At 38.9% G+C, this 26,930-nt stretch overlaps 1 protein-coding gene across 3 annotated transcripts; it reads right to left on the bottom strand.

Annotated features, from left to right (window-relative positions):
* Window positions 1-29: 29 nt before the first annotated feature.
* ZC3H14 (zinc finger CCCH-type containing 14) lies at window positions 30-26,930 on the bottom strand. Of its 3 annotated transcripts, none has more exons than XM_075711790.1 (17): window positions 26,879-26,930; window positions 25,939-25,981; window positions 22,549-22,663; window positions 18,668-18,708; window positions 18,132-18,327; window positions 17,355-17,775; window positions 15,294-15,454; window positions 14,073-14,173; window positions 10,691-10,846; window positions 9,193-9,267; window positions 8,569-8,725; window positions 6,607-6,830; window positions 4,345-4,465; window positions 3,263-3,399; window positions 2,142-2,236; window positions 965-1,071; window positions 30-321 (listed from the first exon to the last, which is right to left on the bottom strand). In XM_075711790.1, the coding sequence occupies exons 1-17, from the start codon at window positions 26,912-26,914 to the stop codon at window positions 315-317; spliced, it is 2,193 nt and encodes a 730-aa protein (XP_075567905.1). In that variant the 5' UTR covers window positions 26,915-26,930; the 3' UTR covers window positions 30-314. The 3 variants fall into 3 exon arrangements, with proteins under 3 accessions (XP_075567905.1, XP_075567906.1, XP_075567907.1); XM_075711791.1 differs by having other exon boundaries at window positions 17,601-17,775; XM_075711792.1 differs by having other exon boundaries at window positions 17,607-17,775.

The raw sequence follows: 26,930 nt of genomic DNA, 5'->3' as shown, positions 1-26,930 counted from the left end.
AATCTTAAGCAAGAAACATTACCCAAATGGAACACAAAATATGCTTTGAAAATTTTTAATGGAATTTAAAGTAAAACTTTTCTTACACAGACGTTTTCTTCTTACAGCGTAAAAAAAATGTAAAATTGCTCAAACTTACAAACTTGGAAAATTAGAGACATTTCAAGTATGCAATCAACCTCATTTTATGAAAACAATGTGTATTAAAAGTTCAAAATGCATGAATTTTTCTAACATCCTGTGCCCCTGGTGGTTAATCTTCCTTTCTGCTACTGTCCAAAGGAGGCCAAGTTTAGTCCCAAGTTGCATCATAATCATTCACTGAGGAGGAAGAGAAAAACAATTCACATCAGTAACAATCCTACCAGTCTGTAAAGATGATTTGAGAACTGATTTGCATCCTACCCCTGTAATGACTGAGAGCTTTGCAGATGAGATTAGTTGCAGTGAAAGGCCCAAGTCATTATCTTTAAGACAGACCGATGACCACACCGTTGGGAAGTTTGCTACCAGTTTTTGAAATCACGGACACAAGACAGGAATGAGCTGTTCTGCCAGAAACACTCCGAGAAACACCTGAATGTTTTGTGGAAAACACAGCTTAGACGCAAAACAACAGTAAAGAAGAGCTGATGTTGGATTTTCAGCTTTATTCAAAGAAAACTCGGAACACACAACATGTCCAGGTCAGGATTCCAGCGACTCTGCCTTATCCTAGCTGCAAGGCACTTGTTTTTCAGCATTGCATCACGTTAGTTAATGTTTATACAACTAAAAACAAACACTACAGAGTTCTCTTTAATAAAAAGAAAGATGCTTATAACAGGTATCTTTCTGCATAGTCTTCATTGTTCATCACACACACATTACTCCTGTGAGTAAATTTAAATTTGTGACGTAAGTCACAACATACACCCTAAACCTAGCCAAGAAAAATAAAATAAAAAAAAAAAAAGTATCTCACCTGGTTTGAGTTCGAGTCCATTTCAAGGCATGGCGTGGAGGTACAGCAATAGTTGGATGGTAAAAAGTGCAGTCTGGTCTTGTACACTGGGTGTTAAATCTACAGTGCTGAAATGAAAGCATTTCAGAAGAGGCTACTCAAAGCTGGCTGCCTGAACTCCTCAACAAGCTAACCTAGAATGAGTTACATGCAAATCTGTATGACACACCTGAGAGATAACTGAATCAACAGCTACGTAGACTAGTGCAATCAGTTCAACCCAATGACAAAAGGAAGTCCTTTTTCAAAAGTATTAAGAGTTAGATACTGCACTGACAGGTGGAAGTTCCTTTGCTTTTAAAGGTTTACAGAGTTTGGTTTCAGTTGACCTGTGTGTACAAGTTAGGAGCACAGAATCATAGAACGCTTTGGGTTGGAAGGGGCCTTTAGAGGTCATCTAGCCCAACCCCCCCGCAGTGAGCAGGGACAGCTTTAACCAGATCAGGGTGCTCAGAGCCCCGTCCAACCTGACCTTGAACGTTTCTAGGGATGGGGCCTCCACTACCTCTCTGGGCAACCCGTTCCAGAGCTTCACATGACACAGCATTATCTGAAAAGACACAGGAAAAGCCAGAGTATCCGGCTAATAATAGCTGGGAACAGAGTCCTGGGGATACAGTGCATTTCAGCATTGTTAGGGCTTGAAAAGCACTAAACTTACTGGCCTAAGAATATGCAGGGACACAATTCTATAGAACAGAAGTGCCCAAGTTATAAACTCTTGTACTATATAAGTTACGTTCATACATTCCAGGGTAACCGGGCAGTCTTTAAAGTTCTTGTCTATTGCAGCACATCTGAGTGAAGAGTCAAGAGTCTAAAACATATTCCTTCCATACAAGCTACAAGAGGTCCTCCTCTGCCCCCAGCATCCTGGCTGGGCAGATTTTCAACAAGTGCTATGGCTGTCTGCCTGTTTAAAACTCCCCCAGAAGCATGTGGTACAAAGGTTATTTAAAAATATAATTTTCCAGATTCTTTAAGTCACTGCTTTTGTATATTCTGTTTCTGAGCTAATGTTAAAATGTGAAAAGTGAAAGCAAAAAGGGTGAGATGCTAGTGACATTTCCTGACCCAAAGTAACATATTTCAAGTATCTTTCTAGAAAGGAAGGGAAGAGATAGGAGATAATTCTTACTTTTGGGTGGTAAAATGGACATTCCATTTTCTTACAAGCAGGAAAAAACTTGCACAGTGGACTACTGGAAGATACAGACGGTGTGGGTAGTGGTGCTAATAGTAGAAAAGAACAGGAAGTGAGCCTGGATCAGAATAAACTGCTTTTTTAATATAGTTCCACACAAACTTAAATATATCAATCCTTCTACAAGGAATTATGTTTTGTAATAGACCAAAGTTCTGCAAGAAATAAGGGAAGCATATCACATATCGCACTAAGTCGATCTCATCCTGGGGCAGACCGAGGCTATCAGGTAATCGTTAGTCTCGGCTCTTCTGTCCATTTCAGGACAGAAGGCACCATGGTCATAGCAATGCTTCCAACAAATTAAGCGGAGATTCTGGTAGTCAGAGACATTCAAATGTTAAATTTAGACAGCAGTAAGCCTGTTAGAGCTTAAGCTAACCGGACTGAAAAGCGCAGGCAGTGCACTTTCCAGGAATACACAGGAGCTGCTGGAAATGATCCAGGAGATAAGCACATTGTACTCTGCCTTCTGGCAAAGTAACAAAACTGCATCGTACTACGACTAAGGGCTAAACCACTTCCTAAAGATCATGACTCCAGTGGAGTAAAGGCCCTCCACCTTGGCACTGTTCAAAGGCTCAGGAATACCAACCCGTAATCCAAACACAGCTATTGCCTTCACTGGGTAACCTCATCCCGGCAAGTCATCTCGTCATTACATAAAGTTAACTCCTACAGTGTCATTAAAGAAAAAAATATTCATGCAAAGACAGAAACCCGTTTTCAATTTGTGTCATGAGCTCTTGGTACAACATTTATCCAATTTGAGAAACAAATTTGAGTAAAACCGCAATGCTGGCTAATCCCTCCAGAAGAAGGGACTGCTCGGCAAGTCACCACTTTTGCCTTGCATAGATTTCATGCGGACTCCTGCATAAAAGCATTCAGGGATTTTTCTGGTAACAGTTTTTGCAGTAACACTGGATTATTATTCTTCAGGTAGCATTAAGAGTTGAAAGAAAATCAAGTCAAATCAAGCAAAAAATTATTTTTTCACCACTTCTTCCCTTCAGCACTTTCATTTAAAGCTCAGAAAAACAAGAGCTGCTCACCTGGTTTAGGAGGTGGATGGGGGGTTCGTCGACTGGCATGAGTGTAAGGACAGTCTGGCTTAGTGCACTTTGCATCGTATTTACAGTTTGGATGGATGAACAAGCATTTATCAGCAAATTTGCAGTTAGGAAAAACTCTGAGGGAAGAGAAATTAAGTCATATGCCCATACTCAGAGCAAAATCCCCAAGCAGCTGTTGCGCATAAAAGCCAGAATATCACAGAAAGCCAGAACTACAACAGGGCTTGCACACGCGTGTTAGTTACTTCCAAAGGAGGGCATGCAGGTGGATCGTACTAGCTGTACCCGAAGAGATTGGTATTCATTTTCCCTGTGGACACTCTTTACATGCAGTAAATAACTGAACTACCTGACAGTGGAGTTTGGTAGCAAGCTACTTGTTGCAAGCTGAGACACATTACTCTTGGTGTGCAGTGCAGAGCAGCAAAGGCACTGTGAATTCAGACCTTTGCATACAGGGGCACAGAACTGAATGAGTAATATGGTTCATTTACTGAAGAGAAAGTGTTATTTTGAATTTAGTTATGTCAGATTTTAAAAGAAAATTCAAATGTCTGAGTAAATGAAGATACCCGATCTGGTAAAATTCATCTCAAAACAGAAATGATTTTTCTAGACTGTTGCTGCTTGTGGAAGAGAAGGCAAAGGTACAGCACACATTCAAGAGTCAGCCTTTGCTTTCAAATAAAAAATTACTGCATTACCATGTAATGGTACCCTAACATGTTCAAAAGCATTTTGACAGCCGGCAGAAGAGTGCCTCTTGTTTTAAGAGGACACCAATTCCCACATCTCTAAGCAACACAAAAACACCAGCCTGTATGCTAAATTAAGCTTTCTTCTGCATAAGCACAGCTGTGTCTCTACTTATTAAAAATGTCGCTGTATTCTGACACATGGTAGATGGGAGGAAAAGTGAAGAAATTACAGTGCGATAATCTAGCTGTGATCCCTACCCTAACAGACTTACACTGCCTTGGAATATTTACTAACACAGGAGGGAAATTTATAGTACCAAAGTAAAAATAAAAGACCAAGTGGATGAGCTTTGCACTACTCACTTGCAAGGTAGTGTTGGGTGATGGTACACACATTCATCTCCATTTTTACAGGCAGGCCAGTACTTGCAGCGCTCAAGCACCTTCTCCTGTTTTTGCAGCACATTTAACTGTTCCATATCCACTAGGAAGGAAAGAAAAAAGGAAAAAAAAAAAGCTGGGACCTTTATGATTCTATATGCCATTTGGCATACACAATGTAGCATAATTGGAATTCACAACATTTCCTAGTCTCCCTCTCCTTTTAACCCAATTATTGATAAGCCTCTATTAATCAAAAAAGTCATGACAGTAAAATCATATTACGTACAATCATATTATTTGAAGAAAATTTCCAAAACTACAGAGCAAAAGAAGCCATAATATTGGACTGACAGCTGTCTTTTGGATCAAACTTGCACTGTTTACAAGCAAAATAAATTAGTTTTCTTCACAAATCCAAACTGAGGTGTGAAAGTCAAACAGACCAGATCTTGACCAGACAAGACAAAGATTCTTCAGCTGAACCTTAGTTATGACTGTTCTGCTGACCCAGGTGTTAATAATAGCTATGCTTGCTTTCTCCAAGATATTTTTTGGCTCTAGAAAATTATTTCAAGAGATAAAGTAAAAAAAATCAATTTTTACACTAATCAGATACAATTTATTAGTATGAGGACACGCACCGAAAAAGAACCACTTTCATGTAATTTGCTCGGACAGATACCACATTCACTTCAGTTACCTGAACCCAGACTCCAATCCAAAAAGTATTTTAAGACATTCCAAGCTGAAATATTCAATACCTTCACCACTCTTACGGGAAACTGGGACTTCGACTTTCTCCTATTCAACATTATTTCAAAAACTCCATTCTGCACATGCAGTCAATTAAGTATATACCTTCACTGTTGTCCAGTATTTTCCCAAATCTGTCTAAACCTTTGGCTTTTCAAAGCTTTCCGGGATTGCTAAACTTAACCTCTCTAACGTTACCATATCACACTTGCTCCAGCTTCAGTCCCATCCTCAGCCTCATTTATACCTTCTCCTTGCAATGCATCAAAGCCAAATAATGCTATCCTATCGTAAAACCACACTGCTTGTACAAATCACTTCCACGCTGACCTGATTCTGTGTGAACTTGAGTCACACCCGTGCTACTTGTGGCTAACGTAGCTAACCAAGTACGAAGCCCTAACAGAGATATGACTGTATCAGCAACACTCTCCTGTATCAAAGAGCTTTAGTAAGGAGCGTGAAAGAGACTATACTAGTAAAAGCACAGATTTGCAAGGGTAGTACTCTAATATGTATTCCATTGTACTAGTAAAAATGTGCCAATGGATATATAACATTCCTTTCTTCTTTAAGACTGCCTGATATGAGTAGTACTTCGGAAGCCAGTGAGACCGACAGGACATGGACTTAAACGATCTTTTGCTTTTCCCCCATGGTTCTCTCATAATTGCATTACACATTTACAGCTGGCTCCATGAAATTTAAGCTGTCTGTATAGCATCAAATACTATATTTAGTTCAGAAAATTTGGATGCACTGCCACTATGGAAAATAAAGGTCTTTTCATAAGAAAACTAAAAAAAATGAATCCAAGCATGACCCTAAGGCAAGTATTCAGCAGGTCTATGACAAAACAATATCCTCTATATCTTTCATCACCACTTCAGCATTCTAAATAAATCAAACATAGGATTCAGCAAGCCATTTCCCACATTAGTCAAAAGGTATCCTGAATATATAATGTTCAAGTAAAATCATACACTGTTTAAGTTCTACTTGCAGAGACTCTAGCAACTTGACTCTACCTAAACACGTTATACTTAACAGGCTCCTTTTGAGATCACAAACCTAGACAGAAACATCGAGATTAATAAAATTGTTTATTTTTTAAAGTTCAAGGCACGGCAAAACGATCGTCATAAAATGTCCTGTCCATCAGCATGGGAACAAATGATAATGGGTCAACAAGAAGTGCAGATTTTGGGCAATGAAGACAAACTACATTTTCAAAAGAAAAAACCCCACATTTCACCAATACTAAGATGTGTGGAGAATTACCTATGTGCTGTATTGCTCTAGTTTATCAAGATATAGGTGTCTAAAGATATGGCCCCACTGAACTACCACAATTCATTTGCCTAAAGAATGTTCTAGTTTGAATAATAAACACCATCACTTTGATTTGTTAAGCATGATCTATCCAAGAGTTCTATCCACAATCAAACCACCACATTAATGTTAGATCCTGTTCGTAAGCATAATTACCATCACAGCTCTCTAGCTGCCTGGTTACAATTTGCATCTGCTGTGCTCGAAGGCCTTTTAATCCTTTGCTGGCACACATATTTTGGGTAACTGGCTTTAATCCTTCAGTTATACACATATCTTCCTCTTCTTGATCAGAAAGGTATCCTGGTGGACTAGGCACACCATCCAGTGTCACGATGAACTTGGGACTAGCAGGTTTCTCTGGCTGTGCCAGCTGGTCTCTATCAAACAAAGAAATGTAGTAAAAATAGATTTTCTGACTCCAGAGGCGTGAGTAAAAGTGAGCTGCCCTAGTAGCTAAAAGTAGTACAAGCTAATCTATGGAGAATCACGCAGTAACAAACCTTCTTTTAATACTACTAATAATATACTCCAATTAACGGTTTGCCTTCTAGTCTCTCTCAAGCATTTCTAAGAAATACAGCTTTCAATGGCATACAACAGAGATTTTAGCTGGTACCTTTCAGTTTGTTGCATCCTGCTCAACAGTTAGATCCAAAAGCTCATTTACAGACAGAGTTGAATAAAGGAAAGTGATTAATCTTTTCAGGAATTTACAGTTTTGAGACAAAAAAAGCGAGTGCAAATACCATTCTTGGAATCATGAACCTTTTAACACAAAAACCAGGTTGTCTCCTCAAAAATACGGAACAGCGCACTATGAAACGGGGTAAAAATTTTTTAGGGCTAGGAGAAGAGAACTGAAATACTGACACTAAGAACTTTGATGCTCAGCCTGGTCAAAGGATCAGTCTAGCCTGGTACCCTGTATCTGATAGTAGTTAGTGTGGATAAAAGAGGGAATATAAAAACAGGGGATGCATACGTTTTCTCCACTCTTCCACTGTCCTAGCCATTTCACCCAAGTGATTTCCTGAATGGCATGTGATTCTAAATATTTGGAAACACACTATGGAGTTCTCACTTTGACAAACAGTATAAACTTTGCTTCTCTATGAAATTAGGCTAAAAGCAACTACAGTGTAGAATGCCTTTACGAAGAGAGAAAACCAACACATTAAAAACATCACTAGCCAGAACTTTCAAGTTCAAGCGGTCAGGAACTGATCTATTCACATGCAAAAATTTGCCACTCTCCCGTAGCACGGTGACAGTTTTCAACTGTGACATTGCGAAGTTATCTTTTGGGTTGGTTTGTTCGTTGTTGGTTTTATTTTTAATTAACAGGCTGTTTAAAGCCACTCATGGAAAGGAAACATTAACAGTTTCTCAAAGACAGCAGCCCACAGTGATGAAGTACATCACATTGTTCTGAGTGTTTTTTAACTCTTAACGGGTGAGATACATAAAACTATTTGGTAGCAGGAACTATCAAGGCCTTTAACAAGTTAAGAAAATGACTGTGCACTGGCCTTTCATTGTTCCTTTTGAAAAAACAACCACAACACGTAATTTGAGCTGACATGACCTTTAAACTTCTCTTGGCCAAACTCACCAGTAAGGAGCCTTAAATCACTTGACCCACATGCCACTTAACTGTTGGCTTACAGGTACTGAGCCACCTGCGTGCAGAACGTGCTGTTTTCCCTCCAGCACTGAGAGCTCAGGATCCACCATACTCGATGTTAAGTTAAACAACATTTCTTAAGAAATGTAATCTCAGGGTGAAACAGTGTAAATTTTAGCAAAATTGTTACTTAACTAAGATTTAAATCAGAACAGCTATGACAAAAAAGAGCAGTACTTTTCAGTTCCTTCTTCTTCTGTCTTGCAAATCAAAGACATGCTCAAGCTACAATTGACCCTGGGAATTATTTTCCGTTTAGAGGATTTCTGGGAGTTTTTTGCCCCTGCTTTTTTTCTTCTGTCCATTTTCCATGATGTCACAGATCCTGACTGGACTGACAAAGCAGAAGTATGACTGAATGATTCCATCTAAACCACAAACAGGTTTAGGCATTCTGACTAATAACAGTCCTAAAAGCAGTAACTTTTTACCGTGTCTGTATGAGACGTCCTGAGAGTACTCGTATTGCCTCTGTAGGCCTCTTTCCCAGCTGCTGAGTCTGCGGCACTATTTCCTCAGATAACTTGGGCTTCTTCAGGATAAATGACCTAGCATCTGAATGGACCATAGATTCTGCATCATAGTAATCTGAATTGGGAGAAAAATTACATAGAAAAGAGAAAAAAAAGGTTGTAGTCGTACTCTTAACTTATAGCATATTTTTTAATATCAATTTACATGGCTGATAAGCTAATTTTATTTTGGTTTCATTTCTTACTAGTAGCTTCCAGAAAACATTTTTACTTCCTTGCTTATTCCACAGAAGTGGATCAACAGGAGCCACAGGCCATATTAGGCCAGACCAGGAAGCTCTGTTACTAGAATGGCTGTGCTGAAACAACACTGAAGGGGGTCCACATGCCCCCAGAATCTCTTAGGCTTTGAACAGCTACTGATGCAACACTTTTATTCCTTAGAGATGTAGAAACTGGAAAATACTAGAAATCAGTATAATTAATTGAAAAGGAAGTTATATTTTAACATTCACTGACCAGTAGTGTTCAATTTGAAAACTAGCAATTTTTATTTAGGAATAAAAGATGACAAGACTCAACCTTGAGTCACTTGCAAGGTATCTTCAATCACAGGATCAATTTGGAGCCGAGAAGAGAGGTCCTTTTGTTCAGCTCCTAAAAAAAAATAATTAGAAGCATATTTTACTGCACGTCAAAATGAAACTATAGATTAGAGACGTGAAGCGTACTCTTCTAATTCCTTTGATAAAAAAAGAAAACAACAAAAACATCCACACGTCTAACAAAAAGAAGCCATTCTCATTGTTATGAACCCCTTTTTCATTGTTTCAGAAACAGTAACAAGTTTTCTCCAGCCAGATGGCATGGCAAAATCTAAATATTGAAAGACTTTAGCCTTTCCCATAATCATTGCTCAGTATAAACTAGGTCTGTGGGTATGGCAACTTGTGAAGACCAAGTTCTTCCTCCTCATTTGTAGAGGTGTTGCCTATTCAGAGAATACACACAGAGGAAAGCAGCTAACTACAAGGGACTACTTTATGGTCATCTTAAAAAAGGTGAAACGAATCAGAGTAGGACTGTTCTACATTTGACTTACGGTTTGAAAAAATTTATTTTGCTTTCTGTATGTTTCCTGAGCTGTCAATTCCGTTTCAATGGCAAAAGAGCAAAAATATTTAGCATAAATATTTTCTGTAGATTAATTCAAAGACTGACAAAGCTGCTTCTTACGTACTTTACAGATACAATTTCAATATTTTATGTTGGCAGAAAGATTCCAAATACATCTATAGGAGAAATAAGAGACTGAAAAAATAGACTTTTTTTTTTTTAATAACGAATGTTTGCCATTCTTTAACAATGACTGTGAGCTGATGTAACAGAGATCTTACTCAAACCAAATTTTACTCAACAATCTAAATATCTAAAAACTTAGCAAGAGTAAACTAACTTCTTCTTACAGAAGTGTTTTTCCACCGTCTTATTTCTATGATTCCTTGTAACTAACACAGACACACACACACTTCTTCCATGCCATTTTCCTTCAGGAGTTTTGTAACAGAAGTAAAAACAAAGCTTACTGTTCACACAGTTATCCTGGTATCAGCTATAAATATAGTACTCCAATATTTACACAAAAAATGAAAACATTAGAACTATTTGTGTGGTAACAATATGTTAGAAAAAAAATCTTTTCATACTTCATATGCTGCAAAATTATTCCAAATGTAGAGTATCTTAATTCTCTCACATAAGCTTGACAGAATTACTCCTACAAGATGTTGAAGCAAAAATGCAAAGGATGGGGAAAAGAGAAGTTATCCCAACATAAATGGATACATTTGCTTATTGTATTTGCTTATGCAAAATTATTCTTCAGTGATATGCCAGGGGTGGGTGCATGGGTGTGTATCTATCTTACAGCCACGCTTTAGAAAGCTTCTTGGTTTTCAAGGCATTTCCACATGCAACTTTTGATGCTGACTTAAAAATTAAAAGCATTTCTTTTCTGTGCTCAGCCCATTGTAAAGTGACATTCCCTGGTATAAATTTTTAAAGAACATTATCAGATGACCTTGAATTCCTTCAACTGTCTGCTCCTTTGGCTCTTCTACTTGAAGCTGAGAACTAAGAGCAGGCAGTCTGTTTTGCACATGGATTACTTCTAACTGAGATTCTTCTGGGCTAATTCGAGTTCTTGGTGCAACTGGAACCATCTGTTTCTGTGGAACTTTAAATAAAGAGACAATGGTAAATCATTTACATAAAACCCAATCACACAACAGTATTATTTTTACATACGGTGTTGAAATAACTCTAATAGATTCCCCCCCGCCACACACACACAAATCCCAAGCATCTGTCTCCACAAAAATCATCTTTAGCTACCTGTAAAATTCTTAGTGTGACAGCACATTCATGCATGTATATAGAGCACTCTGGCACCTCAGAACATCTACTTGCAAGACAAAACAGCATGACAAGGATTAGATCCACATCAGCAAAGTATTCATTCATCCACATCTACACATCATTAATTTGGTACCTTCTTATAGTATTGAAATAACTTTTCATTCCACCTTTCATATAAACAATCATGGATTATCAATGTGTACTTTTCATATAGTGCCATCTACCCTATCCTAAGGTGCTTGCAAATAGAATATAAAACTTCATGACAGTAGAATCACAGAATCATTTAGGTTGGAAGAGACCCTTAAGATCAAGTCCAAAACCTAGCACTGCCAAGTCCATCACTAAGCCATGTCCCTAAGCACCTTATCTACACATCTTTTAAATACCTCCAGGGATGGCGGCTCAACCACTTCCTGTGGTTGCCTGTTGCAGTGCATGACAACTCTTTCACAGTGAAGAAATATTTCCTAATATCCAATCTAAAACTCCCCTGGTGCAACTTGAAGTTGTTTCTTCTCATCCCATCACTTGTTACTTGGGAAAAGAGACTGACAACCACCTCACCACAACCTCCTTTCAGATAGTTGTAGGCCCCATTTCAGGTAGTTGTAGCATGGAATTTGGGGGTAGTAGGACGACAGGTTGACTTCTTTACTTGGCTTCTGCTAAGACCATCAGAACTGATTGTGAAAAGCTAAGCATATTCTTCCCTTGGCTAAATATCACATCAGCACTCAACTTCTGACACATTAGACTAAAAGGTACCACTCAGTACTGGATTTATCATTTACGATCTTGCCATTTTGTTTTACCTATGTATTTCAAATCAGCTTATTTCCATACTGTCCTGGTTTTGGCTGGGATAGAGTTAATTTTCTTCCCAGTAGCTGGCATAGTGCTGTGTTTTGGATTTAGTTTGAGAATAACCTTGGTAACACACTGATGTTTTAGTTGTTGCTAAGTACTGCTTACACTAGTCAAGGACTTTTCAGCTTCCCATGCTCTGCCAGGTGCACAAGGAGCTGGGAGGGGGCACAGGCAGGACAGCTGACCCAAACTGGCCAAAGAGCTATTCCATACCATACGATGTCATGCTCAGTATAGAAACTGGGGGGAGATGGCCGGGAGGCAGCGATCGCTGCTCAGGGACTGGCTGGGCATTGGTCAGCGGGTGGTGAGCGGTTGCATTGCACATCACTTGCTTTGTATATTCCTTTATTGTTATTATTATTATCTCTTCCTTTTCTGTCCTATTAAACTGCCTTTATCTCAACCCATGGGTTTTACTCTTTTTTCCTGATTCTCTCCCCCATCCCTCCGGGGGTAGGGGGGAGAGTGAGCAAGCAGCTGTGTGGTGCTTAGTTACTGACTGGGATTGAACCACGACACATATTCTATTAAAAATACTTAAAAAAACCCCATGAAATATTGCCTCTGAAGTGGAAGAACCTGCATGATACCTCAGATAAAATTCACGAATCACCTCTGTATTAAACCACAAAGTGGTGCTTTTTGGTCTCTCCACTAAAATATTCTCGTGTGGTAAGCCAAACTACAAGATCACCACTATTAAAAATCAATAGTTTTAATTAACTTCAAAATTTTCTGGCTGTGTTCTATTTCCTGCCATATTGCTATGTACACAGGAAAGAGCTCCCTGCATCACCTCAAAGTACTGTTCCCTGTGTTGCTGCTTTATCTACCATAAACACTCCTTGCTGGATAACTGGAATCAGGAATATCAGTGTTCCTACCTCTTTTCTTAACAAACTGCTCATTCTGCTTACTATGTAGAATGAAGACAAGCTCTTAATGCCTGGGAGGCACTTACGTTATTTGCTATTCATGAAGAAGCATCATTTTCTTTTAGAAGTTCATTTACTGTATGAAATACATTTTGTAAGTAGTCAAGCAATTCAATAGTTTACTAGAATTATTCTTAGTTAATTTTTCTTCAATTCTAATTTGGCAACAATCTTTAGTAGTCATCCATACAATTTATTCTGTTTTAAAACCAGCTCACTCTGTATCCCACTTCTAACATGCACAGACATCTCCAATTCAAGAGCCTTTGAACACGTCCCATGCCTTTAGATCTACTTATCAGCACCTCTGTGACCTTGAAAATACAAGTAATGACAAGAAAACAGGGAAGAAGTTCACAATGACTATTTTGTAAATATGTTAATGTAGAAGGAAGATAAGTGTTTCTTACAGTTAGTTTGCAGGTTTTGAGAGAGAGCAGGCAAGAGATTTTGGATAGCTTTCAGTCTTGCTCCAGATGGCATAAAAGCCATGGTTTAGGTAGTTTAGTGAATGTTCCTTCCCTGGCAATGTGCAGTGCTTCCTGCTGACAACACTAGATTGATTACTACCCAATGAAATGAAAGCACAGGAGGTAACAGCTGGATTTGCCCTTCTTCAGCAGAATTCTGTCCTAGCTAGGAGAACTAAACGCCTACACATAGGCAACTGCTCAGTTGCTGTATCAATTGCAACTTAATACCTAAAACCACTGAACTAAGATTGCAGCCTCACTGTTTAAATACAACATATGCTGATATATCAGTTGGTATGTTGCTTGTTATTTTGCACTTCTATTACCTGTATCCAGTGCATTTAGATTTTTTTCTGTTTGGCTTTTTTCTCCTCCTCTCTCAGAATGAAGGGAGAGAGTGCAGAAAGGGAAAAAAGAGCAACCGACTAGATCAAACAACCTGCCTAATACTGAACACTTTCTCCATGGCAACTATTAATTTCAGAAAACTTCTGACACTTCCATTTTGTCTCTGTACACTTTACAGACTTACTATCTTGATTAATATATTTTAAACAACTCTTTCCTCTCTTGTTTATGCTTTCATAATTCATCACTGAAGACTAATATAATGTTCAGAGGACATGGAAAACCCGTTATGTGTATCACTGCCATGAGCTATTTAACATTCTGTTTTATCTCTAAGCACTATCTTTAGCTTCACTTTATGAAACAGGGCTTGGAAATATTATAGCTTAGGACAAACAAAAATAATGCTAATTACCAGTGGAATAATTGGTTGTTTTTGTAACCGATTCCTGGGCTTCAGAGATTGCTTTCAGTATTAAATTCTTATTGGCCTGCTTTGAAGGTGGCAATGAAGGTCTAAGGGAGATAAAAAAAAAATAATTGTACATGAATTGCAACAGTAACTGTATCCATGTTAAACACAGACATTTCAACAGGTTAACAGAGTTATGCTAATACTAATAGAAAAAATCATCATCCCAAATCACTTCATCTATCTTTGTTTTCAGCTTGGTAATCTGTTCTCTGAGTGGATGGGGATCCACAAAATACTCTCAAAAATGGAAGTCCAGAGGCATGATTTCACATCTCAGCTTAAGCTGCTGTAAAACCATGCTGCATCTAACAGGCACAAACTCTGCCATTCATTTCTTCCCACCTCTGCCCCTCACATGCCTGTTGCTAAGTTTGTGTTGGCACTAGTAATTACACAGCTGCTCAGGGGAGTAAGACCCAGCTGAAAACTGACTCTATCAAAAATACATTAGTTGTGAAAAAAGCTTTCTGTTTGTCTTTGAACATCAGCAATAAGGAAGTTTAAATCAGATAAACGTGCTGTGGCACTGAAGATAAATTCAATAAAGTGTATTAGCTTAAAACAAATCTTATACAAGCTAGCACTGCAGATCAGTAGAACCACCTCTTCCGCAGTTTAAATGTTCTTCCTCTTATTGTTGAAAATCAGGTACAAACCATTGATGTACTTCTGACTGACACCTGACATTCAGCCAGAATTAGGGAGCAGAAAAAAAGGAAAAAAACCTCTCAAGTCTTTTGAAAAGTTAAAGTCACCTTAAAGAACAAGTGAAAATTGGTTTGAAAGCTATTCCCGAAATAAAAACAAAGCAATTAAAACTCCTGGAAAAGTATTTTGCCACATTAAATACCTGGTCTGAAACATGCCAACATTAATGTTCTTTTGCCAGTAAACTTTTCCCAAATAAGTGTAAAATTTCACATTCCATTGCAGCTTATGCACAATAATAAAAACAGGTTACAAAATCAGAGGAAAAAAGGTGGTATAAACAGACATCTCACCCACAGAGTTGTGAGGTAGTACAAAAAAAAAAAAAAAAGCTTACTGAATTTTGTCTGCCAATTTTCAAAACTGCAAAGATTTCCCCAACTTCCACTTTCAAAGTTTTTGTTCATTAAACTCATTCTGGAAACCACACAGAATCACTGAGATTTTAAGTACCTTCTTTCTGGCTTTGCAGGTACAGACACACTGCTGGAGATGCTTCCTGTTCGCAATCCATAGTCTTCCTCCTCCTCATCATCTTCCCCATCATTACAGAACTTTTTCACTTTGACTACTGAGCTTACAACAGGCAACCGTCTCTTCCTGGAGCTTTCTTCCTACAACAAACAGGAGCCAAAACAATTCATTTAGCATAAAACATGTATTAATAAGCCAGCAAAAAAAATATTGCAATTCTACCTATAGCCAGAAGATGGAGAACTTCCATTCAAGTTGGATGAGTCTAGGACTACTGTACTGTCTGCAGAAACAAGTGACAGCACTAGAGAATACAAAAATCAGACATATTTACACTGAAACATCTCATTAAAAATGTAACTGTAAATAACATTTAGAAAAGGAGAAGAAAAAAGTCTAAAGTACAGACAATTTATCCAACATCTACAGAAAAAGCAGGGTTTTCCAAAGAAATTCATACTACTCTTCAAGATGCACCTCTTGAAAGTCTGATAAAGTGAAATCAGTATGAATTACTTTCTCCTCTGTATCAACTCCGATTTCAGATTACTGTAAGAATGAATTTCTAGCAAGCTGAGGTATTCCAAAGGATGCTAATAGCTATGCAGATCCAGGATGGTCCAGTTTAGGCAGTGCAAGGTCCCTGTTATGACACAGCCACTCACCGCCACCACAGTGCATGTGGTAGTGACAAATTTAAATGCTAGGCTGCCTGAAAGCACAGGAGAAAGCACACATCAATAATTCTTATAGGAACCATCACTCAGCGCTGAACTACACAGGAGCACAATGAGGCATCTGGATGCCAGGTTTGTACACAGTACCCTTTAAATGATCCTATATCCTCCAAGGAGAAGGAAATGTCCTAAGGCATAGACCTGGACTACACCGATACAGAAGATTCATACAGTAAAGAACCCAATACCTACAGAAATGACCTTTTTAAAGGTAAAACTTCCCAAAGCACAAGAACTTGTCTAAGAGAAGGTAAAATACAGCAAAGGTCCACAGTTCTAAGAAACGCTCCTGAAAAAGCCCTCTTCTGGACATTATAAATGAAATAGTAATAGAAGAAAATTATCACAAGACCTTTTCCTAACATTTCCAATGAGAGATGTGACTGTCATTCATCAATGACTTATGTACAGCCTTAAACAAATCACTACATTCCCATTCTCAGTTCTCCCATCTTAAAAAACAAAGACATCAGCACATATCTTCGTAAAGCATTCTAGATTTCCGAATAAAATTTGTTGTCCTTTATACAGAACTAAGTAAGTAGTAGCAAAGGCAGAGAACTATACAAGCAGTAACAAACACAGATGCACTGGGAATACAAGGTATGTAAAATTCCTGCTTCATTACAACATTAGCAGCCAAAACCATCTTCATTCCTCTCACAAAGGGCTCTTAACTGATTCATACGGATAGTCTTAAAGCTATCAGCTAGGACCATCACCCTGCCTGCCTTAGTCTGGCCTCCAAAGTATGTAGTGCAGCAATCACCTTTTAGTTTGTCCTTATACAACAACCATCCCAAAGAGTTCTTAAATGCCATGGTTCTAAATAGCATAATAATAATCCTAGTAAGCAACATAGCCAGGCTTTAGAGACTAAGATATATCTAGCACAGGTATGAATAAACAGCATCCAAAACCCACAGATTTAAAGAACTGTGTAAAGCTGGAGATTTACACAGCACTTATGGAAGACCATGCTGTTTCTAATGATCTAGAGATCAAAATGATTATTTCTGATTCATCACGTGCATCATAACAATGTGCTAACCCACTAGTCCAACTCAATACGGCATGAAGATTGTACAAGCCACTTAACCCTGAGATGCAGCAACCTGTCAGGTGATGATGTTAAACTATGCAATCTCTTTTTATCAGTGGACCCAAAGAATGAAATCCCAAACAGACTGGTATCAGTGACAGAAGTCCTCAATTTCTGAGGTCAAGATTCTACTGGACGTGTACGTAGCAACTGAGGTTCCTAGCAAGCGTAAAATACTGCAATGGTTCAGCTCGTACTAACCTCACTGCCTACTTTATCGGCACTAAGTTTGGAGGTGGGTCTGTAACTGTCTGCTAAGCTGCCAAATGCTTCTGGATTGCACAGCTGGCCTGTTTCCAAAGACCTGCAGCTTTGTGTGTCTAACTGCCGGCTCCCCTGTAAGTTGCCCTGCTGTGACAATCTGTGCACATGTATATTGCCATCTGCACTCCTGCTAGCTGGTGGACGGTAGATTTCAGCGGAAGGACGAGAAGAACCATAAGTTACAGTTACAATAGGTTTCTTCCGTGACAAAGGATTCTCCTGCACGAAGTTTAGGTCTTCGTCAATTAGATCATCTGGTTCAGGTTTAATGTCAATTACAGCTTCAGAAGGTGACAATTCCCTCAAAGGCTTGACTGTAGATGTTAAGCGGGATGCAGAACCATCTTCACAAGACTGCCTGATAAAATAAGAAATTGCCAACTATTAACTGATCTGCAAATAAAGTTCTGGAAAATGAGAACTGTCTTTTAAACAAAGCCAGCAGGGAAGAATCATTAAGGTATTATTGTTTATACAAATTTAACACACTGATCACTATTTTTAGTTTGGTTAATTAATCTAAGCCCATCCGTTGCTTAAAGAAATGGAACTAAATTCCTGATTTAATGTTTTTTTATGCAACAAATTGTAGCAATGCTTTACTCTTCAAAACTACTTTGATCTTTCCCAGTATCTGTGCTCTTCAGAACAACTACTACAGTCACGCAACTACTAATGTCTGAATGTGTGTTAGTAAGTAACCAGAAACTTTACCGTGAAGCAGTGTTCCTTTGTTCCTGTGAGCTAGTTGAAACTCTTGAGTCATTTCTTTCAGTCCGAGTGCTGGAAACTGCAAGAGGTGGCAAGATATCCTCACGCCTCCTCTCATCACTCACACATGAACTGCTTTTGCTGGAAGGCAGGCTGCTCTCAAAGATATTAGATTCTGAAGATTTTACACTAGTTGATTCTGTGGAGACAGGTACCTTTCATTTTTACATCAAAGCACAGCAATACAGATTTTGCAGTAAAGGTAGCTAAGAAACTGCAAACAAGACATTGTGTAGATCTGAACACACAAGCTGAAAGCTGTTTCAGCTGAAAACATCAGGAAGAAACACCCAGAAATAAATTCCACACCCAGAAATAAATTATCTCAAAATATAAAGCAATTTTCTAAAGAGTCAGGACCCAAAAGACCATATAAATTGAAAATTAACAAAACAGCTCTTTTTTGAAACTCATTAGACATGCAGCACTACACAGAGAAGATAAACCTACTTTCACCCAAAATTGATTTTCTTACTTACCAGTAGTCACAGATCGCAGCTTATCCAGAACACCATGGAGCCTGAAATACACGGGGGACAGGGAAGGAAGCAAAAGAGAAAAAGGAGAAATAAAAGAAATTTAACTCAAGTTCAGAATAATAATCTTTCAGAAACCAACTGCCTTTCTGCCCCTATAACAAGCACCTCATTTATCCAAGACTTCACTTTCCATCAGCTGACTTTTGTTTAACCTCAAAAGGGAGGCTTGAAGTATCTTATTGCCAGTTAAGCTTCATACATGCAGGTAGGGTATTCATCACATCATTTACTTTTAGCATTTAATTGGATGACATAATTAAAGCCAGTACTTCCCACTGTTTCACTACAATCGCTAGTGTGAGTTAAGTGTCTTCAAAAGGAGTGATTCAAAAACCTGTTGGAAACCTAAAGTATAGCTGAAAATTTTACTTCATGTACGAAACTTTAATTACACAGCAAAGTTAAACATAATTGTAAATACAAACCTAAACAATATACAATTCACAGCACTTAACATACTCGGGATTCTTTCAGCATGCTTTGCGTATACCAACAATATTCTTTGAGGCATGTTGGTGGGCAAAAACATTTCAGTGAGGTACAAAATTTGCTGTTTGCCTGTGAAAAAGGCACCAAGCTGAAGCAATACAGATAATCAAAAGGCTATAAAATACTGCTGTTTAAAAATAAACACACATTACAGTGAAAAGAAAAAAAAAGGAAAAAATTCCCAACATTTAAATGCATATCCTACTTGGAATTCAAACCTCATCGTGGGCATCTCCATAATTTAGACTGAGTATTAGAAAGGAGTTAAGGAACAAAAACAATGAAAACTGGGAAAAGTAAGACTGCATGCAAGTATAAGGCTGGCTTCTCAAACCTCCTTGCAAGTTTTCACTCAAACACTCTTAAAAGTTTCATTAACTTAACTCTGCTGATGCGTATCAGTTTTCACACTGACCTCTGGATAACTATGACCCGACAGTTGCTTCAGAGAAAGAAATGCTGGCCAACCAGCAGGATTGCCAGGTCTGTACAGAATTGCTGTGAAACTTTTGCTAGATGACCCCAAATTACCAGCTGCAGAGACAAACCAAGGAAAGCAGACCTTGTTGAGTATTGTATTTAGCGAGAGACCCAATGCTTAAGAATGTAAACATTCTGGGTCGCCTTTAGAAGAAATTAAAGCATGCCGAACTCCCAACTACAATGCTATTTAACTTTTTTCCACCAGTCCTCTTACACCTTATTGCAGAGGTTTCATCTTGTCTTCCATCATTCTTTTAACCAATACCTACTACATTACCTGATAAAGCACTCTGAAATGGAATTTGTCTTTATAAGCAAATCTGGATACTGAATTGAAAATAAAAGACTCATTACATTCAGAATTTAAGCAGGTGTCAAAACCAGCAGGAGGTATAATATCCACATATAGTTGATATCCAGTTCTAAATATATATGTATATAAAAAAAAAAAATCTTCATTTCTCTTCCCTGCTGAAATTTACTTTCTCTACATCTTTATTATTTTTTTCAATGAAGTTTTAGTTACATTTACAAATCCATAAAAGTGTTTTCTGCTACATATTATTGTGTTATTTCTTACTGTGTATCAGGATTCAGTCAAAACCCTAGTACTGGAGTTACCTTCATCAACTTGTAAACTTCACTAATTTAGAATCATAGAATTGTTTAGGTTGGAAAAGACCTTTAAGATCATCCAGTCCAACCACTAACCTAACATTACCAAGTCCACCACTAAACCAGTTAAGGGTAAAGTAGCAATTTCATGTTTCCTGGCTTGGTGGCTAGTTATTTTTTAATGAAAGTAAAACTGGAATAGAATCATTAAGGTTGGAATGGACCTCTAAGATCATCAGTCCAACCATCAACCCAACACCACCATGCCCACTACACCATGTCCCAAAGTGCCACGTCTACCTGGTTTTTTGAACACTTCTAGGGATGGTGACTCCACCACCTCTCTGGGCAGCCTGTTCCAATGCTTGACTACCCTTTCCGTGAAGAAATTTTTCCTAATTTCCAACCTAAGCCTCCCCTGGTGCAGCTTGAGTCCATTTCCTCTTGTCCTATCACTAGCTACTTGGGAGAAGAGACCAACACCCACCTCACTACAGCCTCCTTTCAGGTAGCTGTAGAGAGCAATAAGGTCTCCCCTCAGCCTCCTCTTCTCCAGGCTAAACAGCCCCAGTTCCCTCAGCCGCTCCTCATAAGGCCTGTGCTCCAGACCCTTCACCAGCTTCATTGCCCTTCTCTGGACATGCTCCAGCACCTCAATGTCTTTCTTGTAGTGAGGGGCCCAAAACTGGACGCAGTATTTGAGATGTGGCCTCACCAGCGCCGTGTAGAGGGGGACAATCAACCTCCCTGCTCCTGCTGGCCACACTATTCCTGATACAAGCCAGGATGCTGTTGGCCTTCTTGGCCACCTGGGCACACTGCTGGCTCATGTTCAGCCGGCTGTCAACCAACACCCCCAGATGTTGTCTAACTGATTCCCAAAACTACTGTAAGACAGACAACTGCGTGACTTATAGATACAGTGAAACCCAAAAGTTTTGCCTAGGCAGGCCACAAGAGGGAACAAAGAACAGAACTGCCTGTGTACTTTTAAAAAAAGGGGTGCATACTTAATTGCACTCATTTCTTGTATTTTTTACAAATGCTGGGAAAAAACTGAAAACTTTGAAAGCAAACTCAAATTATATGCATACAAGTAACACTGTCACATAGTTAATACAGTGAATTGTAATAGCTGGAACTAATTTTCACTTTTTGTCAATGTTTATGGTTTCATAACATAGCCAAGTTCTAAAATGTTTCGCTCTGCTATTTAATAGCATAAAAGTTCCTCACCAAATAAAGGGGAACTTGACATAGAAGAAATACTGGAAGTTAATGTAACCAGTCAGTATGAGAATTTCAAAGGAAGCAAACTGAAAAAGCAGGAAAAAAATGTAGTATTTCTCTAATCTATTCAAAACAAAATAACATTCCTTAAAACTAGGTTAGGTTAGAGACTCAGAAATAAGATTAACTTGAAAAAAATACACAACTCTGAAAGCAAGAAAAATCTCTGGAGCAAAATATCTGTTTAGATACTCTGAAACATGGAGTTAACTAAAGGTTTATACTGTAAGCCAAATTCAGTATTAGAAAATGCATGAGAAATATAATGGCTAAGGCTGTCATGCAGCACAGCATAAATTAATCCACACTGTCAGGAGTTTAGAAAGCGTTCATCTGTTGCTAATTTGTCCTGCTCACAATAATTCTGGGGTTCTGCTTTCGTTTTGTAGAGCTGGGTAATGGTAATAAATAAACAGCCTGAGAGGTGGGAATACCTAAGCATTTGGTGCTAAGCCTTGTCAAAGACGGTATACAGAATTAGATCCACTGCTCATCTGTCCTGATATAGTAATTCCCATGCACAACAACAATCTGAAACACTATTAGCATAAAAGCAAGGAAGTTTGCCTTTGAAGAACTATTTTGCATCTAACTACAGTGAATAACACTCTCATGCTCACAGTGGGCTTTGTAGGAATAATATTTTTAAGTCAACATATGGCCCTCACTTACCTGAGCATTTCACACTTCATTCAAAAATTTGACTGGACTTATGAGCAAATAAAGAATATAAGCCCTCCAGACCTTTGCCACTTAATTATCACTGCAATAGACTAACTTGACAGACTAAAAATAATTTACTTATTAGACCCGCAAAGTAAAAGTTTTGATTAATGTAACTTACACAGTGGGAAGATAAGTAACTTCTTAAATTCTCAGATTTCACTTACAGAAAGCATTCCTAATTACTGGTAAGAAGTGTGACAAGTAGCTTACAAACATACCAGACAGTAAACCTGACAGTATTGTTTCCAAGGAAAAGGGAAAGGTCTTCTGTCATCTGCTCCTGACTCTTCTTATTGGCCACCATAACCATAATATAATCAGGGAGCTCTTCATCTAATAGAAAGAGAAATATGTTGTTTTAAAGTATAATAAAAGACATAGCAAACATCCTTAAACATGTAACTGGATTTTTTCTTCCAGTTTTACTATAAAGACTCCATAGGCAGAGGATTAGGTAAGCAAATTAACAAGACTTCCATTTCTTCTGAGGTTCGATACAAGTTTCAGCTATGAGTGAGGAATAAAAGATCGTCAACTTCACCAGAGCATAAGCTGAAGAAGACCAAAGTATTTAAAAAGGTGAGTAAATAAAACACAAAAAGGACAAGATAAAGGAAAGCCACTCTGCTGCCTACATCCTTTTACTTGAACACTAATAACCATCTACAATTTTCATCACTTCAAATATTGGCAAATATAGCACCTTATCCTTGTCAAATTTCCTTTAGTTACAAAGACCAAGCAGATAAATATCCCTTTCTGATTTGTGCATTAAACAAATCACAAGTGTATTAACTTCCAGATTTTCCATCTACAAAAACAATGAATGGCCTTTAAAAAAAAAAAAAAAAAACCAGCCACCCCAAGAGTCTGATTCTCTAACTCCCTAACATGCAATTTCATACACAGTGAGAAATCCATTCCCCTGCTGGACGGCTCACACACAGGGTATGCCTACTCATCAGAATGGATAGGAAGGTGCTCAGAATCTGACACTAATACATGAAGGGTTTGGGGAGTTTGGTATTTGGGTTTTTACTTTGGCCTAGCTCTGATCTACTCTGAAGGCCTGAATGACACATTTGTTGCTCGAGGGCATCAGGTATCAATTTAGCTTAATCAAACACCTCATGCTCTCCAATACCACTCCATGACACGAACATAACAACAGTAAGTGAAGATAGTTGGGAAATCCACTTCAAATTGTGAATTTGAACCAAGGCACTAATACAGCTGTACTCATTTCATCAAGTCTGTACACAACACTAAAAGACCTAAAAAGAAAAATCTTAAATAGAAATCAAAATACAAATCAAAGGAATTGCCTTTCTTCTATGTGTCTCTATGTACCCTGTAAATAATTCACCTGTACCCTAGACTACAGAAATAATGTTAATACATTGCACCTACACTCGACTACCACTATTCAAGTGTTCCAACAAAACACATTCCTAGCCTAAACTCTATCTTTCTTTTGATTTTTTTTTTTTTTTTTTGGTTAATGTAAACTGCAAGTTGCACAAGACAGATGGATACCGAGATCTTGGAACTTAAAATTAAGTGGGTTTTTTTGGCCAAGCTACTTTTAAACCTCATCAGCTCCTCAGGTGGTTCAACACATTATAAAGTAAAGAAGAAGATACTTGAAGTATAGATCAAAACATAAGTTATAACAATTACCTGCAAGAGTACAAAAGAAGAAGGAAAGAAAGAAAACAACTGCTTCTCTCAGTGACTGTGTTGGCTTATGCCAACTTAAATTGTATGCAAAACTACAGCCTTTTGAAAATGTTGATAGTTGATGAATATTTAACTATCTTTGGTTTTGCTTCACAGATATGAATTTTTCCTTTGTAAGTTCTACACAACAAATAAGTTTCAACATGTCTTGCTGTAGAAGACTTTTCAAAGGAAAAGAACTAGCAGTTACAGAAAGAAACAAAAGCATGGTTCTTGCTCACAGAGGTTAGAATGCAGGAGAACCGATTTTCACCAGTTACCTAAAAGAACTAGAGAGTTTTTGAAAAACATTACTTGGAAAGTTGTCCAAAATACTCTAGACAAGAAAAGAAACCTGAAAAATGTCAGAAATTTGGAAACAGTGGTTTAAAAACAAAAGAGAGGCCAAGGGAAGTCAGATTTGGCGATAAAGAACACAAAGTTATTTAAAGACATTCAGAAGCTGACTGAGAAGAAAGTGCAGGCATTGTATGCTGATCTTGGGAACTGCCTTCTGAATACAGGAAACAGAAAGAAAAGAAAAACAGAGAAAGAATAATCAGCCATACTTGGAATCAAAGATTACTAGTATTCTACCAGCATCTTGGTATTAGAGATAAGTTTGGTTTGGTTTTTTTTTTCCCAGAAATGCAGGAAAAAGCAGACAAAGAATCAAGGACTGAGAAACTGAAACCTGGAATGACAGTAAAAAACCAAAAACAAGTTACTGAAAAAGACAACTTTTGAGATGGTGAAAAAGACAACCTTACAATGAAAAAATTCTAAACATGGTTCCTTGGCACCTGATGAGTTCAGAATGTCAGTTCATAGGTAACTCCCTTCTATGGAGTCAATACATTCTGATTTCATAAATACAATGGCCCCTTTTAAATAGGAAATAAGATTAATTCAAGATCAAACTACAAACTTTGAACTTGGTCCTGCAACTCATGTGATCTCTTAACTATGCTCTCAATTCCTTTTCTTCATCTGAAATCCAAGAAGTATCACAGACAAGAAGGCAGTTGCAGGACTGAGGTATTCTGCTTCCAACAGAACACTGTGTTAAGTTACCAACTTTTACTGCTGTAAAAACTAGCTGCTCTTAAGTGCAACATCCATTTAATCCTGGATTCAGGGGAAAAAAAAAACCAGACATTCACACTGCTCATATCTCTCTCCTCACAATCCAAAATAAAATCTCACCCTGCCTCTAAGATTCGGTTAAATGTTTCATCAACATTAGCTTAATATAGCTCTTAAGTTTTCCCCTTAGCAGTCAGGCTCTTACATTTTGCAGATTTGTCCTGCATAATGTTTCTGTCACGGCCTTTCCACCTCCTAAAAGAGTCAGCCTATCTCTGTCTTACAGTAATATCCTTTCTCCTAATTTTGACAAACATCTCACCCTGAATTCAGAAGGCTGAAAAGATGCCTAAGAAAGACTGACTCCATCTCAGAGTGGCCACAGGTAGCTGCTGTTATATTTGCAACGATCTTGCTTTATATGTTTCTCCTTGTGTTTCAAAGAAACTTCCTTAAATATTCACAGACGCATCATTGTTTGTTTGTTTTTCTTTCAAATCCTTTGCCACCATTTCTCCTTGAAACGGGACACAGCCTTCTTAGTTATTTCCTTTTAGTTCTTCATACATCAATGTCCATGTACTATCTCCTCTGATGCTTAGACTATACGTATTTTGTGAAGTAAGTCTTTTTCTTCCATACTAGTCCGGCACTTCAGATAATTCATCTCATGCTTAAGGCCTCTGTATGCAGTAACATGAGTAATAATAAGTAAATATAAATAAATGTATTAACTACCTGGTTGTTTCCTAGCTAAGAACAATGAACCTAAAGAAGATTGCTAAACACGTGATAAAACTTACCAACATAAGCCCCCAGCTCCTGCAACTTTCCTTTTATAGCACCCTAAAAAATAATGAAACAGCATTTAAGGGATGGAGCAACAAAGTATTTTCTAACTGCAAAATGGTGGGTGGCTTAGCAAAGATTTTCTGGTTAACTGTTTGAACATGTTGGTTTAATATGTTACTTTTCCTATTACCCACTGCTCGTGATACAAATGTTGTAACAGTGAGGGACTGACAGCAGAATAGCAAGAACTGCCAGGCATCTCACAGTCTCTACCATAATCCCTATATATAAGTTCCTGGTGCTACCAGACAACCTCCAAGTCCCAGCTGTCCTTTTTTAAGCAGAGACCATGCGGGCTCATAAGGTGCAAAGAAAATGATTCCCGGATGGTTTGATAAAAGGTCATTCCCGGCTTCAGGAAGAAAAAAAGCCTGCCAGGACTTTCAAACTGTGCTCGTTGAGTGGGAGCAGCTGACAAGCCCTGAGGGAACGGTGGCTTACACCAGAACGCCCGGCTACGGCTGCTCCCTCTCCCGGGCAGCTCCCGGTTCCGGGCCTGAATCCCAGGCGGGCCGCTGCGGGCCGGAAACTCCAGCTCCGCGGGAGAGATGGCAGCTGTCCTCCGGGGCGCGGCAGGCCCCCGACTCCGCTTCCCAAAACAACGACTCTCCTGTTCGTACCCCTCCCCGGGGAGCCCCGAGGCCGAAGGCCGCACGCCGCCGGGAGCCCCCGCTAACCCCCGGCCGGGCCGGGGGTTCAACCCCGCCGCTTCCTTCCGCCGGGGGGAGGGGGCTCGGCGGTGCCGGGGCCGCATTGCCCCCGCCACCCCCGCGTCTGGGGGGCGGCCGGGGGGACCCCGGCGCCGCAGCATTCGGCCAGGCCTGCTCCCCACAAGCAGGGCCAGGCCCTGCCGCGGGTGGAGAGGGGGCGCCCCGGCCGCTTCTCTCTCACCCGGATCTTGCGGCTGATCTCGGTGCCGATCTCCATGGTCGCGCAGCCCCGG

Source organism: Pelecanus crispus, chromosome 6 (assembly GCF_030463565.1).
Source record: "Pelecanus crispus isolate bPelCri1 chromosome 6, bPelCri1.pri, whole genome shotgun sequence".
Lineage (NCBI taxonomy): Eukaryota > Metazoa > Chordata > Aves > Pelecaniformes > Pelecanidae > Pelecanus > Pelecanus crispus.
This window is presented reverse-complemented; position numbering and strand designations above follow the sequence as displayed.